General features: G+C 49.9%; 1 protein-coding gene across 1 annotated transcript in view; it reads left to right on the forward strand.

Moving 5' to 3' along the window:
- LOC128728546 (uncharacterized) overlaps positions 1–18,329 on the forward strand; it is a 73,385-nt gene that overhangs the window by 40,626 nt on the left and 14,430 nt on the right. The window contains exons 6-14 of the mRNA XM_053822174.1: positions 1,353–1,505; positions 1,574–1,962; positions 2,532–2,792; positions 4,020–4,157; positions 8,452–8,589; positions 17,178–17,376; positions 17,451–17,682; positions 17,899–18,014; positions 18,102–18,283. Of these exons, the coding sequence (XP_053678149.1) occupies positions 1,353–1,505; positions 1,574–1,962; positions 2,532–2,792; positions 4,020–4,157; positions 8,452–8,589; positions 17,178–17,376; positions 17,451–17,682; positions 17,899–18,014; positions 18,102–18,283 (1,808 nt within the window). The remainder of the gene's footprint in view (positions 1–1,352; positions 1,506–1,573; positions 1,963–2,531; positions 2,793–4,019; positions 4,158–8,451; positions 8,590–17,177; positions 17,377–17,450; positions 17,683–17,898; positions 18,015–18,101; positions 18,284–18,329) is intronic.

Raw genomic sequence — 18,329 nt, forward strand, 5'->3', positions numbered from 1 at the left:
ATCGCTTACCTATTTGGCATTTAATCGATAGCGCGTCTTCGAACTCCCCTATTGATGCGATTTTCACGGAGCTCGTTTGGTGATTAAAACAATACCAAACCTTAACAGGTCGCCGAATGTTAACTTCGTTACAGTGGAATTTCCACTTATCAACGCCCCAATTACTTATGGAATGACAAGCGTCACAACTTAGGTGTGCTTGAAATATGTATCGACCCTAATGGAATGCCGTCTATTCGGCACACATTAACGAATTAATCTGAATATCCGATAGCCCGGCTCGGTCGTAATGGATCGCTTTGGAGCACCGGTCTCGATTAGTACTCCCTAATGAGCATATTCAAATTGCGATAGCTCGACCGGCGTGGGATTCTGGCAATCGATTACATGCTTTACATGCCTTACACGCGTTCGCTTGTTTCCCCAAAAAAAATGCCTAAAAGCACGCTGTTTGCTGGAAACCGTTTTAAACAAATAATGTTCGAAATGGAAAACTCTTGTCATCCATTTAAAGGTGGCTTTTATGGAATGCGAGGGTTAAGGTAGCCTGATCTAGAGGTCAAATATTGCTCGGTGTTCGGACACATGGTGCGAGCGATTTTTTTGCTTATTGCTTTTTCCAATCCCATCTGAAGCACATTTGATTGAGCTCGTCCACTCGCAACAAGCCGCTCGCAAAACTCAACAAGCGAAAGAGTCCGCGATACGATACGCGCCCTTGCCCGAGAGTTGGTGCATAAATTATCGAATCGCAGTCCTGATCGACAACCAAACCAACCAGCAAAAACTCGCCCTGCCACACGAGAAAGGGAGAGCACGAGTGAAAAGGGAGACAGAAACGGAGGCTCACGTATCTTGCCGACATTTCACAAAAGCCCCACCCGGTCAAACCTCTAATGGCAGCAAATTTTCACCGACTTCCCGGCAGACAGGTTCGCCATCGTTTCAGGCTAATGAAATGCCAATAATTGCTTCGTTTACATTTCACCTCCTACGTGGTCCTTTCCCCTCGCGACCCCACACTCTCTCCGCAACGGCCCGTTTCCGGTTGATGGGTCTGATGCGACGGCCGTCCCTATGAATGTTAATTTCCATCCCCAGGCTGGAACGCTGGGAAGAGGGATTATTTTAGCGTGTGAGTAAGAGAGAGATAGAACGTGAGGAGTCCCTACGATGGGCTCTAACGCGAGTTTTCCTCCCTACAGGACGACAAGGTTGGCTGGGTTTAATTATTTCTCGCTCACTCGTCTATTTTATTTGCTTATCCTATCCTGTTCTTGCTCCTGTTTCACAAAATCTCTCCCTCTCTTTCTTTCTGCCATTCACGCACTGTGTTCCGGAACCGTGAACAGGCGGAAACAGCCCTGATGTACGACGCGGTGCATCTGTTTGCGAAGGCACTGCACGATCTGGACACCAGCCAGCAGATTGACATCCATCCACTATCCTGCGACACCCAGGACACGTGGCCGCACGGATACAGTCTCATCAATTATATGAAAATCGTACGTACCCAACCACAAAACGGGCGACGTCAGCAGAGCAACTACACCGTCGATGTTCCTTGTTGCAGGTGGAGATGCGCGGCCTAACCGATGTCATCAAGTTCGACCACCAGGGCTTCCGGAGTGACTTCGTGCTCGACATCGTTGAGCTGGGACCGCAGGGTCTGCGCAAGAGTGGCACCTGGAACTCGACCTCTGGTGTCAACTTCACGCGCACGTACGGTGAACAGCAGAAGGAGATCGTGGAGATACTGCAGAACAAGACGCTGATCGTGACGACGATTCTGAGCTCGCCGTACTGCATGCGGAAGGACTCGGCTGAGAAGTTGACCGGGAACTCACAGTTTGAAGGGTATGCGATTGATCTGATTCATGAGATCTCGAAGATACTGGGCTTCAACTACACGATTCGGCTTGCACCGGATGGGCGCTATGGTAGTCACAACAAGGAGACTGGGTGAGTAGTGCAGTAATCCTCAGGGCCGCAAAAAGCATGCAGAGGATATGTCACACGTCGGGATGTCTAAAGTAACCTACTGAGCATGTGGTTTTATCGTTTTACTGAACCTTAATATATATCATCCATCCTTTTTGTTGTCTGGATACCAGACTACTACTACTAGCTCAACTCATATGGGTCATATATGTCGTCTAAGCTTAGAGTTTCCATTCAATGCGTCCTGAAGATGACTATACCATATCCTTTTAGCCTGTTGCATCACATAACCCGTGATTGACAGCGTGCCTTTCAAGGGAAGACGCGATGCAGCAGCTCAACCAGTAAGAGCGCTCATGAGTATAATGAACTGCTCTCGTATGTACAGCTTCACGAAGCAATTACGCCCTGTCATGTTCCGTCACGTTAACACGTTTGCAATTAACAGTTTAGTACCCCTTTCCGACGCAAGAGCATGTTCATAAAAATACGCTCCCAAGCTGACACAATGAGCGAATGAGCCGTTTCCAAGTGACGACACTTAATTCCTTCCTTTTTGTGGTGTCTTTATGGTCACTCCTCCACACCAGCGAGTGGGACGGCATGATTAAGGAACTACTGGAGCAACGCGCGGACCTGGCCATCGCCGACCTCACCATCACGTTCGATCGCGAGCAGGTAGTCGACTTCACGATGCCGTTTATGAACCTCGGCATCTCGGTGCTCTACCGGAAGCCGGTGAAGCAACCACCCAATCTGTTCTCCTTCCTGTCACCACTCTCACTTGACGTTTGGATCTACATGGCGACGGCGTACCTCGGCGTCTCGGTGCTGCTCTTCATCCTGGCGCGGTAAGTGTCCTGTTTCAACGGGGGTTTTTCACCCTCGTCTTTTCTTCCTTTTTTTTTCCCCACCCTACTTGATCTCTCACTGCCCGGCCATCGAGCGCGATAATTGATGACTCATGTTCGACTGGCTCTCGCATTTTCCGGACGATGTGTCCCAGCGGGCAGGATGCTTCTCGTCCTCTTCGACATCCTGCGGCAAAACAGTTGTTCTTTCCGTTGGGTGGCGAGGGGGGGGGTTGGGGGGGGGCGGGAAAGTGTAGTACCATCGCGGAATGCATCGAACAGCAGCAAAGTGACCACCACAACTGCCGCACCGGAAGCGACATCGCAAGGGTGGGCAAAGAAGAAAAAAAAAACAACATGGCCACCGCTCGGAAAGGAAACGAGAACATGTCGCTTACAACCGCACACAGTTCGCTGACAGCGCGTGGGTTGGGGAGAGTAATTTATTTTTACGAGTGCAATCTAATTGAAAATTATCCTCCATTTATGAGTGCCAGCGTGGTTGCTGCTGTGGGTTTCCATCCGGTCTTTCCAATCGCGACCGGACGGTTCCTGCATTCCTGCAGATGGGGCGTATCCTTGCGGCACGAGTCTGGGTTTTGCTGGATCGTTCTTGCATGGTTTTGTGGCTGGTTTTCCCGCACACAGCCGGGAATGAATGTGAAGTTTATTTAACCCAGAACCGTGCAGCCTAAATGGATATAACTTACATTATTTCCCAACATATCGCCAGTGTCCGCGTTTTGAAGGACGCAAGCAATGAAATTAAAACAGAAACGTAACCTCAAAATTTGCATGCATTAAACAAATAACTAAAAATACACCGTAGCTCGTAGCTGAAAGTTTAACAACTTTATAAAGAATCACCAAATAACAACAGAATGAAAACAGGAAACCGTCATCAAAGCACCAGCTACCGGAGAACGCCCTCACTGGCGCTGGAATCTCGCGAATCTCGTCGTTTAATTTACCAATCAATATTCAAAATCGCTTTCCGATAGCCGGCAATAAATTCTCATTTCCGCCTCGTCCCGGGAGGGCCTTTTTCCAGCGAATTTTCTTTCACCATCCCCCGCACGTTCAAGATTAGCGTGGGCATGTCAGTTGACCCTTCGTTAGTTTAATTTTTGATCGATCACTGTAGGTTTTCATCGCGCCTCGTTTTTTTATACCATTTTGCGCTTAATATTCGGACCCATTTTTATCCCCTCCGATGTTCACCTCCAGCTTCACACCGTACGAATGGCCAACACCGAACCCGTGTGATCCCCATCCGGAAAAGCTCCAGACCCAGTTTACGCTGATGAACTGCATGTGGTTCGCGATCGGGTCGCTCATGCAGCAGGGTTGCGATTTTCTGCCCAAGTAAGCCCACGTGTGCTTTGTTTTTACTTTGCTTAGAATCGTGCTTTTTTTTATTTTTCAACATTAACCCCACCCAGCTAGGGTTAGCGACCAGGAGAACGGCACAATTTGCACACGATTTTGTTTTTCCTTTAGTTTGCTGCGACGGGGTTTTCCACCTTTTAATTAGTTCAGCCGGTTGGTGGTGGTTCATTTGCGGCATGTTTCCTTTTTGTTTTGGTTTGTTTTGTTTGATTAATTTTGCTTTTTGGAATGTTTGGAATTGATTTTTGAGTTGCGTCCCAAATGGATTGATGTCCCAAATTGAGACAGAGTTCTGGAGAGCCAGCTCTCACTTACTCCGTTCCGTTTGAATCGTTGCTTGCACTGAAGATTGATTGTTGCGCAAACTTTCCCACTAGCAATCAATCATTTTGAATCGAAGTATTTGAATAAAACAACCTACAGCGTGCGTATTTTAAACTTATTGGAATAAAATCCAATCGAATTTCAGTGCAGCTGCTGAATTGCAAATGTATAACAATCAATAAAATTTTAATTGAAGTGAACCTTTTAATTGAAGTGAAGAGAAGGTTGAAGTTTTTCAACGTTTTTTCGTAAAAGCAAGTTTTTAGCTACAATTACTATCTCTCTTCATGGTCTCAATCTTTGTCACTATTTTGGAAAAATGAAGCTTTAAGTAAATTAAACATGAAATCAGATGAACCGTTGATTATACGATTACAATATAACAGCTTTGAGCTCTTTCCTTTGCTATCTCTCACACCATTTAATCTCATCGTTTTTTACTCCAAACAGTGAGTTCGTATGTAACATAGTATCATTCAGATTGTTACCAACAGATTGAAGTAGATGTGTCCAATACTGTCCGGTTGGATGTCAAAAATGAAATCCTTCCCATCCTTATCTCCAGCCCTATCTCACTCGCATATGTCTCTCCATTTTTGCATCCATTTAACCACATATGCATCCCCAGTTTTATCTCGAAACAGTTTCAAATTGTATTCCCTGCAGGTGTTTCAAACCAGTGTTTTGGGACGGGTTACACTCTCAACTACACTGCCAAAGGCGTACATGATCCCTTTCACCAGCAACCAATGTTCGATTGTGATCCCTTCCCTTAACTCTCGCCTTTCAAACTTGGCTCGAACCGAAGCCCGCACGTAGTAGCGCGTCGCAAACTAATCAACCCCAATCGCACCCGAACCACTCTTCAAACGCCAACACAACCTTCAACCATTATCGAGCTCGTGCTGGCTTAGTGCCGGGTTTTCCACGACCCACCCCCTCCCAAACTCGGGAAATCGGAAAGTAGCTATCGGTTTCGCGATGCCACGAAACGTTCGCACATCGATGGCAAGCGCGGACTTATCGGGTTTCGTTGGTGGATTTGTGGCGCAAACGCGCAACTCAAAAATCCCACGAAACCGGGCGCGTCGCGTGACCGGAAAACCCGAGCACCCGGAAACACGTGGTATGCGGGGGACGGAGGTTCGGTTGCAAAATTGCCATCGCGCGTCGGTGAAAGCGAACCTGGCGTGTCCTGGTTAAAGGACACCATTGTACGCCATCGTCGCCCTTTTCGTGTCGCCCTTTTCCGACGCCGAAGAGTGCCATTTCCGCTCAACCGAATCCATAACTTTCAACCCCTTTTTTCCCGCGTTGGAGTGGGAAAACCATTCGCGTGGTTTTTCCTCGCGGGAAAAACCCGCACCCATGAAATGGCGCGCATGATGGAGCAGCCGTAATTCATCACCCGGGAAGCCACTTATCTTAGTGTTTCCTACACCACCCTGTTCTTCCCCGGCTTTTTGCAGCCACCTCCTTAAAAGGGGTACAGCGCCCTACAAACGCAGATAAGAGAACGCTTTATCTTTTTTTTCACTTCACATTATCTCGCTCTAATCGGAACAACCACCCTTCTAACTAACATAAAGCGGACTCTCGTTCTCCGCAAAGGGTGATTTCGAACATGCACCCAAGCACCCGAAAGCGTGTGGTGCATCTTTGCTGGAGTGGGGTTTTTCTTTTTGTTTTTCCACCCCACCTACTCGCCTCGTGTTGTGCCAGCTGCGTGCCGGGATTCGTTATGCTTGCATTTTTAATTACCGTTGCATGCACACGGGTATGAATTCAAAAGCACACCCTTTTGTGCCACCCTGTGCTTCACATCGAGTGCTTTTTTATTGAAGGGAGGACTCAGGGAGTGAAAAATACAGGTGAGACGACGCGAAACGGCAATGTTGTTGCTTCTAGTGTTCGTTTTCTTCCTTTTTACTCACGCCTTTGGAGGAAACGAATGGGAAACGCACGACTTGTTTGTGCGTTTGGTTTTTTTTTCCAGCTCGTTGTGGATAATTTTTCCTTCATCACACACGCACAAAACATATTTTAATCACTTCTGAGTGTCGATAAATATTCGAAGGTTTTCTTTCTACAAAACCACGTTTTTGTAATATGCTAAATTAATCATAAATGCATTCGGCTTCATCCTTTAATCCTTGCATATTGAACACCTATTCTCAGAACGCACATTGACTGCCCATTAGTTGAAGATAAAAAGCCCCATTTCATGTCGTATGCCACCTCCAGCAGTTGTGAAAAACACACACATACACGCGCACAAATACACACAACAAAAATACCTTCAAAGTTTGATTGGCAAAATTTATCGGAAATCATACGCAAGCTGGGAATAAACAGGCCCACACCAGGCGCACCCGCTTCGCAAACGAACCCTGCCCCAAATCACTTCCCCAACACTCACCGCAGCTTTCCCACGGGTACGCCCCATCCTCGATGAGAGGTCTTGTGCAAAAATCACGCTTGTTTCATGTTAGACGTTCCACCGGCAGCTCAGCTGCTGCTGCGAGCTCAGCCTCGAGCCCAGGGGATAGCGTGGGCAACCAACAAAAAAAAAAAACAAACGCAAAACCATCCAAGCGAAAAACGAACCGAAAGCCACCGATCCTCTCGCGCTTGGTGGGCGGGAAGCAAGCGGGAAAGGTGGGTGGTGGGATGGGATTAAATTTCAATTTAATAAATTGAAGAAGCGATAAGTGAAATCTTAATCCAAGCCGCGCTGGCGCTGGCACTGCGATTGCGAACAACAAACACTCGAACTCGATCGACCGAGGAAAGTGGGGAGGACGGGGGGGGGAGAGAGTGGGCGAGAGGGTGGTTTGTTGGGGGAGGTTGGGGGAGGTGGTGTGGAAGGGAAATAATCTCAGGATGCAGCAGCCGTGCAGCGCCGTCTGGCGAGGTCGCGTTCTCTCCCGGTTGGTGGTAGATGAAAGGGCTCGGAAGCCGAACGGCAGCTTTTCCAACAACAAGAGAGGAGGAGCGGGAAGGGGGAGGGAAGAGAAGGGGTGAAAAAGTGAGCCGGAAAAGCGTCCCCCCTCTCTCTTTTGCTCTCCCTCATCGAGTTCGCAGTCAGGGCACCGCCGGGAGAAGGGATAATAAATTTATAACTAGATTGCTTCGTCCTCACACATGCCCATGGACGCACGTACACAGCCACACGCACGCATCCTTATACGTGCAAGGAGCGACTAGGACGACCGAGCACGGACCTCTCGCCGCTGGAGCTCATCAACGGCGTGAAACGTTTCGCTTCATCATCGAATCCAACCCCAAGCCAACCGACAATCGGCCAAGGACTCGCGCGTGTCCTGACGCGGCGAAAGGACACTGCGTCGGTTGGTGCTGTTGCGCTCCATTTTCCGTTACCGAGCCGGGGTCCGTTTTTACGAGTTTTTGTTTCCCACACACGCGCTCGTCCGCACAGGTCCTTGGGTGAGGGTCCTTCGGCAAACAAAAAAAAACTACGGCCGTGTCCTTTGGCCCGCCGTTCGACGATAAGTTCGGATGAAATTGGAGCTACAGTTTGGCCTGAGCGTGAAAGGCGAGTCCTTAAACGAGCAGGGTGGGGAAGGGTGGGAGGGGTGAGGGGGAGGGGGAGGGTGCAAATAAAAGTACATCCTTAATATCCTTTTTCGCTCTCCACCATCACATAGGCAACGCGAGCCTACCGTGGGAAGCGTGGAGCGCCATATTTGTTTACTACAATGATCCTTCATTTCACTTTTCCTCTCGCCCACACCCCACCCGCCGCTCGCATCCTTACCACTTCTCCCCTCCTCTGCTGGCATAAGGATGGTTTATATCGTACCGTTTCCTATCGGTTCGCCTTCTCGCACCGGAACCGGAACCAATTCAATTGCCATCCCTCCTTTTATCCCGAATCTCCTTGCCACCCTCTCCTCTCCCCCTCTACCCCCCTTACCTCAAGCAGCTTCACACCGTACGAGTGGGAAAATCCGCACCCCTGCAACAGCGAACCACTGTTCCTGGAGAACAGCTTCACGCTGCTCAACTCGCTCTGGTTCACGATCGGCTCCCTCATGCAGCAGGGTTGCGATATCGCTCCCAAGTAAGTGGTTAGAAGGGCGCGAATGGGGATGCTTTTTCACGCCCACCCTCCCCGTTCTCCTTCTATGCTCTCTTGCTTTACCACCCCCGTTTCACCGGTTCGCTTTGCTTGTAGCTGTTTAATTTCGTAGCCACCTTCTCGGGGCCGCGGGCTTTGCCTACTTTTGCCACGTCTTACGATTTTCCAACGCCACCAGCGGGACGCCCTGCTGCCCTATTCTTCCACCCTCCTTTTGCTTCCCCCTGCCTTGCGCTTTCGCTTCACGTGTTGCTCGCTGTATCGGTGAGCCCTTCTTTGGTGCGGTTGTAAATTGGCGTAGGAATCAGACGGCTCTCGGGAATGAAACCGCCCAACGCCCGTTGATGTTCGTGTTTCAATTTTCGGTGTATCTTAGCTGCGAATCAAACACACAGGTTATGCTCAAGGAAGGTTTACAGGTCTACAACATCAACTCGTAGGTTTGGACAAACAATTCCTCTGTTATCACTACTGTTGACGGCGTATTATGACGGTGCTGTCAAACAACTCACTTAAGCTGTGATTTCCAAACAACCTTGGTACGAAATAATGGGTTCGTTTTGTTTTTCGGTGCTTTTATCACACCAAAGCCAGCTCCCAATCGCTCGATGAAATAACCTCCCCAGAATCAGTGCGTCATACGACTAAATGTCAGCTTGACAGATGACACAATTCCGCGAATGATAGCGTGTATGAACGTCTGCATTACGCGCGATAACGAACCGAGACAACTGGTGTCAATATCTTCCACTCGCTACCTATTAAACACGCCATTCACGCTCTAGGGAAATACGCCCCCCCCTTCCCACAGAGAGACCCCCATTTTCCTCTTCAACTCCTCACCCTAAACGCGGTTACAGACAGCAACAGGACGCGCGTGAGGCAATAAAAATTCGCTTGGAAAATAATAATAAGCCGCTCATGGCGGTCTTCAAGCGTGGCTGGTAAATATTCATCAACTCCTCAGCTTCCCGCCATTTTCCCAGACCGCAGGGGGAGGTGAAATGGAAATAATTATCGAAAATACATAAATAAAACGCTAGCCTAGCCGTGTTTCGGAAGAGGCCTGATTTCGAACCTTGGTTTGGAATTGGACACCAACCTCAGACTTCTTATCTGAGAAGTTTCTCTCTTTCGCTCTCTCTCTCTTTCTCTCTCTCTCTCTCTCTCTCTTTCTCTCTCTCTCTCTCACTCCCTCTCACGCATCTTTTTAGCGTACTTTTAGCGACAGCCGTTGTCGGGCTGGCTACAACGCATACAAATCAATTCGCAGCGCCCTCGAGGGATCAAACAAAGCACTTACGCATCACCGACTAGTGCCCACTCACCCTCCTCCCCCTACCCTTCCTCTTCCCTCGCACACGGACACCGGACGCCATTGTTCGAATTCACTCCATTAGCAGTAAATTTCGCCTGACACTAACGTGACTCTTTTCCGGTGCGGGTGGATGGTACGCGAAAATGGCGAGAAGAAAATAACGAAGCTTCATCCCCCGGTGCCACTCCCACCCACACCTTCCTCCCTTGCAGTCCCTATCTTCTCCGTGGTGCTTCGTGCCCTTCCTGTTGGTCTGATTTATTGGCGATCATGGTGGCATGGTAGCACGGTATAGGGGAAGTAAGGAGACGGAGGTCCTTGCAACAAACCACCCCCCTTTTCAGCCGCCATGCCATGCTTGGGGGGTGGGAGATTGTAACAAAGCGCCGACGATGGTTCTTCCAGCGTCCGGGAAGATGAATCGCAACCGGTGGTACTTCTAGAGGGAGGAAAAGCAGAAGGAACTGTGGATGAAGAGGGCGTAAAATTGAGCAACCATCGATGCGCACCCCGAAGCAACTCCAACGAACCACACGCGTGTGTGCGTGTGTGCGTGGCTTTGTGCGCGTGTGGGAAAATATCTATATAAATTCGAATGCCGGCGATTTTGTTGCCGACAATGTTGAAACTATTTCATTCGCGCGGTGAGCGAGGGGTGGCGGGGATGAAGAGGGTGGAAAAATTGAACCATCTTCATGGGTGGGAAAAGCCGGCGCGTGGTGGAAAAGAGCTGGAGAGAAGTTTTTCCCGGCTCATCGAACATCGCCTCGATGGGTGGGTGGTGAAAGAATTTCAGTGGTTTTATTGGAGCCATGAGAATTGAGGGAAGCGCATAAGGGGCAGAATGAAAAGCGGGTGAAGGAGAGCCAAAGGCAAGTAGCTCCATTTTCAGCGCGGATTCGAGCCTTGAACGTATGGATCGAAACGTCCACTGTGGGCGGATGAAGAAGGCGAGCTAACGGCGCGGTAGGAGGAGAGGGAGAGGGGGAGGGAGTGAAAGGGGATTGAAGGGAGTGAGGAATGAGGTGGAAGAAAGGGGGCTAATGATGCACCGAATGGGCCATTTTACGTTGCACCTTTCTCGAGGAATCATGGGCACCATTTTTGGCTTTCTCTCCTTCTCTCTCTCTCTCTCTCTCTCTCTCTCTCGCTCTTACTCACGCCACAAATCTGGCCCAACGTCTCGAAACAAAAGCTTCCCGGAAAAAGCTTGTAAAATGATACCCTTCGTCCAGCCCCACCACCTACCCCCAACCCCCAGCCCCTCTCTCCGAGAGGTTCACCCCAAAGGGAGCGCTGAGGTTTTTCGGGAAAGTTTTCCAGCAAAGCGTACACAAACGGAGGCGAAAGTCTTGTACCACCATCGCGCTTTACCTTATCGGCAGGACGTCGCTTTCTCGCTTGCACCACCTCACCCGGGCCGGTTCGGCGAGCGAAGGAATGTGAAAACGAAACATGGAGACGCCTGGTCTTTCACAGGCCGAAGGCATGGAGGCGCATGGTCATTCACGTGGGGGTACACTTGCATGTGTTCTCTCTCTTTTTCGCCCTCTCGCGCTCTCTCTCTCTCTCTCTCTCACACACACACACACATCCCGGGCACAGCCTCGTTTCCTCCCGGGGCATACACCAACCGAGTAAATGGAGGGAAAGTTTAAATTATGCAAATGGAGTCGAACCGGTCCACGAATGACGGTGCAGCGGAACGAACCCCACCCCTTAGGTACTTCCGGGTGAAGCGGGCGAACGTGGAAAAGCGCGCTTGTACCCTCTCCGCAACAGCACCTTCGAGCCACGAAGGAACATGTGCCACCGCTTACCACCCACCCCCACCCGTACCGCACGTGGCGTGAAAAAAGCTAGGAAAAACCTCGCACTGCAACTTCACCGCTCGGCATTTCCCGGGGATAAACGGTCCGCATTACACTAAAAGTTAACAACGTTTTCTTGACTCTCGGCTAAATGTGGTTTTACGAGGCGACCCTGCTTGATGGATGGTGGATGGGAGGGGGGCAGCTGGGGTGGGAGGTGGTTTTACTTGGATTTTTGACTCAACCTCCATCATGCCTTACCTCGCATTTGGAAAAGAAGTTCCGCGAGCTCTTCTGCGAGAGTGTAAGCCTCACTTTTCCGGTCGTGCGTGCGGTTTTTTGGGGTGGACGGTTTTAACCCCCAGCCCGGGAAAAATAGGGGGGAGGGGTGTAAAATGCATTCACCTTCCGCTCCAGCTTTTCACGAGCTTCTTTCCTTTCCCGCTTGGCGTGTGTCCTTTTTGCGAGTAAACCACCTTCAGCTGGTGCCTCGACCTCGATTGTGGTCGAGAGCCAGGGTGGGTTGGAATTTTCCGCACAGAAAACCCTCCTCGAAACCACATTTTGCTCGAATTACACATCTTTCCAAGTGGAACACGAAAAAAAACCGCCCATCCCGAAAAACATCCTTTCCTTCAAGCTCAAACTGGCCACTCTGCGCCATTGATGAAAGCACCCTTGATCTTGTGCAAGCCGATCATTTCGATTCTTAGTGAAAAACTTTTTCCAAAAGCTTGTGCGGTTAGACGTGCTGTCCTGCCGCTTCATTCCCAGTCCGTTTTCAGCTCCTTCACTTTGGTTTGGAATGAAGAAAAAAGTTTTCTTACTTTCCTACAAAAAAACCACAAACACACACAGGTTGCGCTGGGTGGTTTGATTTTCATTTTCCCCCAAAACACTCCCTACCATCCCCGAAGGACGCTTGCACCCCCGGGAAGGCCGGTCAGTTTCACAACGAGCAGCAAATAGCTGTTGCTTATTTTTCTTACCCCGCTTGACGCGACTCCATGCGCCCCCGGTGGGCAGAAAATTGGAAAACCGACCCCCGGAGGCTGAGCGAACCGATTGGTTTTTCCTTCGGTGCGGGTTTTTTCGCGCCACAATTACGCCACCGGACGCGAGACAAAGCGAAGGAAAAGCGCGAAAGAGAGGAAAACGCTCCTCCGTCGCAGGGAAACGATGGCAAAACGAAACGGTTCGGATGGCGCGGTTGTCGCGTCGAAATAATGTCGATTTATTATTCATAGCTTCACCAATGGCCAATGGGCGGAAGTGCGGCTAGTAGGCCGTACGGGGATGGGGGGGGGAGGGAGGAGATAAACGCAGAAAACGCGCGTCGAGGAAAAACGCAACAAAACTGCCCCAGCTGCCGAACGCTACGAGGCAAATTTTCCGCTTTCGCTCGCTTTCTCTTTTTGTCTCGCTTCGCTTCCACTTCATGTTGCTGTGCATAAATATTGTCCCGGGTAAATCAAATCTGTCTCGGGTTCGCCCCGTGCGGTCCGGGAAAACCGATCCGTTGGGACGGGAATGAGGCACGCGTCGGAAAATGCCGTCACAACGAAAGGCTTTTCCGAGCGCGGGTGGCAACAGGATGCGAGCGGTGCAGGGTGGTCGCGCGGGTAGCATGGGACAATGGGCAAATCATGAGCACACTCCCCACCCACGTCCCACCCATACCTCTTCCGGCGTCACCCGGTTTCCCATCCTCCCGCAGGAAGCGCCCGAGGCTCGATTCGTTTCTTCTCGCGCGATGGCGTTGGGATTGGGAAAAGGAATCGAACTGCCGGGCCTTTGCCGGACGTCCCGTCGCTTTTCCATCCCCTTTCCACCCCTTGCACCTCCCCCCCCCCCACCTTTCTCGCCCACGCTCACTTCTTACCTCCCTTAGTGCGAGACCGTTCACATCAAAAGCGATCAAACTTTTCCCATTTCTCCTCGCCTGGCCTCACGCTCTTTTCCCGTTTCCCTTTTCCCGTATGCCTGCCCTTCCGGTTGTCTGCCTCGCGTTGTGGCGTTGAAACATTTTTGACGAAAAACCGGCGCCTACCAGGAATACCCAGCAATGAGCGGGAAAATGCGATTTTTCCTACCGCATTTGTGCGCCCCCTCGGGTGCGCCAGTGAAGCCGTTGGTGAATCGGTGCTTTTTTCCCTCGCAAGCGCTAAAAAAAACGTGGCGTTGCAAAATCAACCACCCCTGCCGGAGGTCTAGGTCTAATGCGTGGCTCTAATTCAGAACCAACGGGCCCGTGGGTAGCGATCGATAGATGAATCGATTCGCGCTAGAATCGCACACCAACCGAAAAGGAAAAGTGTTCCCATTCAGACCAGAAAACCCAAGTGATAAAGCGTTTAGTTGGAGGGAGTAAGTTGGAGCAAAAAGGACTCGGTTGGGTGAAAGTTGTTCGCGAAATAAATCGTACACTGGGGAACTCGTGGCGGTGGCTTGGTTGAGATCCTGATGAGAAGATGTAACAGTTTAATTCATACCCGATTACGGCGCGTGACTAGTTTGGTGAGAACCTCCAAATCCTTTCCAAGCTCGGCAGAGCTTTACAGTTCTGAGCAACGAAGAGTGTGAAATGTTTCAGTGAAATATTTCAGAGCTAATCCCCACGACACTATGAAGCTCTTTTATACGAATTCTCAACAGGGTAGAGGTTGTGTTTAGAACGCAAATCGATTGGAATTAAAATCGGAAGATGGAAAATCATTCTCACGTGATTTAATATATGTTTTTCCTCTCGAATTTAAACCCACCATGCTACAGGTTTTCATCGCGTGTTCTTGTCGCAGACGGCAAACGAGCGCACGTTGAAGAGAGAAATAGAAAAAAAAGCCCACATAAAAGAAGGGGGGCGTGAAGTTGTTTTTCCACCTTCCGTCTTTATCAACATTCCAGCGGCATTGGTGAAGTCGCGCACACTGGCATCCAAAACCCCATAATATGTGAACTTAGTACCGTACGCCTGCTCAAACACGCGTTCCATGAGTTCAGCTTGCCGGATAAACTTTCCCGGTAGGCACAGAGGAAAAAGAAAGGAAAGTCCACCCACACAAATGCACACAGCTCCGAGCGGGTTTCGTTGGAATGTGAGGCCTAAGGATCGATGTGGCTGGCCCGACGGAGGACGAAAGCCTCCCGGATCTTGGGCACATAAAATTTTACTCCACCATCGTCGCAAATTGAAATTAATTCCACGGTCGCATTCCCACAAGCTGAACCACCCGAATGGTGGGCCTAGAGGTGACGCTGATGGTGGCTGAAGAGACGAAATTTGAAAAGTTTTCCCCAAACAGTTTTACGACCGATCTGACTTTGACCCGGTGCAGCTCGAGCATGGTCCGGGCGCGCTTTAAGGGAAAGATGGGGGTTGACCACCCCCCGGGAAATTCGAACATTTCACCCCTCGGAAGCAAGCGGCTGGCTTTTTCCGAAAGCACGTTTTCCAACGGCTCGAACGTTTTCGTCTCGAATCAGCTGAATGGAAGCGTCCTGATTCCGGGGAGTAAAGGATTCTAATCGGAAGCACCACCTTACGTCCTTTTACCATGCCATTTCTCAACCCCTTCGAATGAGCTCCATCGAAGGACGAGCCGGTGGCCGAATCTGGTTCGCTCTACGTCAGTGAGCGACTTCAAACGGATGCAGCTGGTGGGTTGCACGGGTTTGATTCGATTTATGCGCTCGTGCTCTCTTCTATTTTCTTTCTACTTTCCATCCATTTTCCACCCATCCTGGGGAGGAGCTTTGTTGCGCCCGGACTGGCCATCGCACACAATGCCGACGTTCAACGGGTTGCGAAAATTCCCAACCCTTGCCTTTGCGTTGGAAACAAAACCCCCATTTGAGTGAAGATGGGGGTGAAAGGGGTGCGAGTGGCATGACCAGGAAGGAATAATCTCTCTTTTCCACTCCCCACGCACACCAATTCAAGCCAAACCGAACACGAACGAGGACAAGATTTGACTCCGGGGCTAGGGAAAAGCGCTGTTGCAGCGCTCGTTTTCCAGCACAGCCATTGCATACCGAAGGGATGAAACGGAAAAAAACAGGAAGAAGCGAGAGGAGAAGGAAGGGTTGGAGGTAAAGAGGGAATTAAAATAAACCGATAGAAAAACAAACGGCAGGATTTCCACGCCACTCTTCCTCGTTAGGGCCACAAAACCGAGGCAACAATGCATGTTGGCTTCGTGTTTGCGTCCATTTTGTCATTTGGAACTGGTGGTAGAAGGGAGAGGAGGCAAGGGGTCATGATGCTGCGTGCATTGTGTTTATTAATCATTTGCATCCACACACACACCCTGCAAGCCTTCTGTCTCCATGCGACTGCAAAATTAACCGATCTCGTGGGAGCAACAGCTGCAGAAAAGAGAAAGCGATAGGGAGATAAAAAGAGAGAGAGCATGTGCGGGAGATGGGAAGTGAGAGGGGAGGCTATCAGTCGTCGATTGGTACCACAGAAATTGCACGGAAGCCAGTGATGAACCGACGCTTTTGTCCCATCCGCACGAAGCCTGGTCTTCATCAACGTCAATTCCCGAAACCGGCGCTATAAACGAGCTTACGATTCACTCGAGAACTTTTCGTTCCCATCACATTCTTCGCAGACATACACACACGCCCACACACACGCGCGCACGTGGAAAAGGTGCCACTCGTTACTCGGTCGAGATTCTTAAGCTCTAAACATCGTTACCGTCAATCACCATCCTGTAGTACCTTTTAGCCTGTTTCGAGCCATTGTTTGGAGCCTTTCTAAGTCATCAGATTCTGAGAGTGCTCCATGCTGTGAAGCGTTCTCATTCTCCAGCCATAGCATCCTTCGTTTGTTGTCTTGTGGAAGGAATTAACGATCACACACACGCAAATTGCGTTATTATTCGACGATTGTGGGGTTTTGCAATGAATTTAACACGTTTTGTCTTCACAAACTAAATTTGATGAAAATAAAGCGCCATTTGCCTGGTGAAGTCTATCAAAACATCTCATACTACTCCTGTAGAGTGGTTTTGGGCATCTTTTTGTGAATGTGTATGCTTTTGAGCGTACGTAAAACACGGGAATCAATTTCAAGTGCCTTAAAAGCGCTTTATTCGTTCTTATTTCTGTGCATTTTTGTTTTTCCTCTTTTCTTCTCATAGCTTGCAGCTGTTCGCTTTATTTGTTTTTTTTGTCTCCTTTTAGTGTGCATGCTTTTCGTTCTATTGGAGGTTCTTATTTAACGTGAGCTTTAGCAGTGTGTAACAAAATTAGTAAGCTTGTTGGTAGCTTAGTTTGAGTAAAAAAAACTAGTCAAGAAGCTGATAGTTGATAGCTATCCACCAGGTGCTTTTAGATGTACTGCTGCTCGAGGAATATCTCTCATAAAAGTCCACCTTGCTAACCAATTTCCTCGCAATTTTCTCGCTCACAATGGCTGGACAAACTCCAAAAAGGGCCGTTTCAACACGCATGGTCGCTGGCATGTGGTGGTTCTTCACCCTCATCATGATCTCGTCCTATACCGCCAACCTGGCGGCGTTCCTCACTGTTGAGAGGATGGACTCACCGATCGAGTCAGCAGAGGACCTCGCGAAACAGACCAAGATCAAGTACGGGGCCCTGCGTGGTGGCAGCACTGCCGCCTTCTTCCGGGTAAGCAGAAGCTCTCTAACACACGGAGATCCAAGAAGCTTAGCAGCGAGTTTTCGACCTTCTCTTCTTTGCAGGACTCGAACTTTACCACGTACCAGCGCATGTGGTCGTTCATGGAGTCTTCCCGCCCGTCCGTCTTTACTGCCAGCAACATCGAGGGTGTTGAACGTGTCGTCAAGGGCAAGGGTAGCTACGCGTTCCTGATGGAGTCGACCTCAATCGAGTATGTGATCGAGCGAAACTGCGAGCTGACGCAGGTTGGCGGTATGCTCGACTCGAAGGGCTACGGGATTGCGATGCCTCCGAGTAAGTAGGATCTAAAGTTGTGTCTCCTGAGCCACTGATACAGTCAAATGAGTATTCTGAGAACCTCAAAAGAGGCCAGCTGTCAAAATAGGGCTTGATTAGACTACTGCTGACAGTCAATTTGGAAGGTGTATTATAACTTAGCTAATTATCACCCTCTTTGCATGCTTTCTCTCTCTCTTTCTTTCTTCCTCTTTCACTCTAACCCCTTCCCAGACTCCCCCTTCCGCACGGCCATCAGTGGTGCAGTACTAAAGCTGCAAGAAGAGGGCAAACTGCACATCCTTAAAACGCGCTGGTGGAAAGAAAAACGTGGTGGAGGATCCTGCCGGGTAAGAGTTTTCAAACCTCACTTCCGCTGGGTCTCACGCTCCCCCTCTTTCTCTCTCTCTTTCTCTTATTTTCTTCTCCTCTCCCAGGATGACACATCTAAATCGAGCTCGACGGCGAACGAGCTAGGGCTGGCGAATGTGGGTGGCGTTTTCGTCGTCCTGATGGGTGGTATGGGCGTCGCGTGCGTCATCGCCGTGTGCGAGTTCGTCTGGAAAAGCCGGAAGGTGGCCGTTGAGGAACGGGTAAGCACCCCTTCCCTACCCCACAAGCCCACCCTTCCTTTCCCCCTGCCCCATCCTATTTGAGCCGGAAGG

Source organism: Anopheles nili, chromosome X (genome assembly GCF_943737925.1).
Source record: "Anopheles nili chromosome X, idAnoNiliSN_F5_01, whole genome shotgun sequence".
Taxonomy (NCBI): Eukaryota; Metazoa; Arthropoda; class Insecta; order Diptera; family Culicidae; genus Anopheles; species Anopheles nili.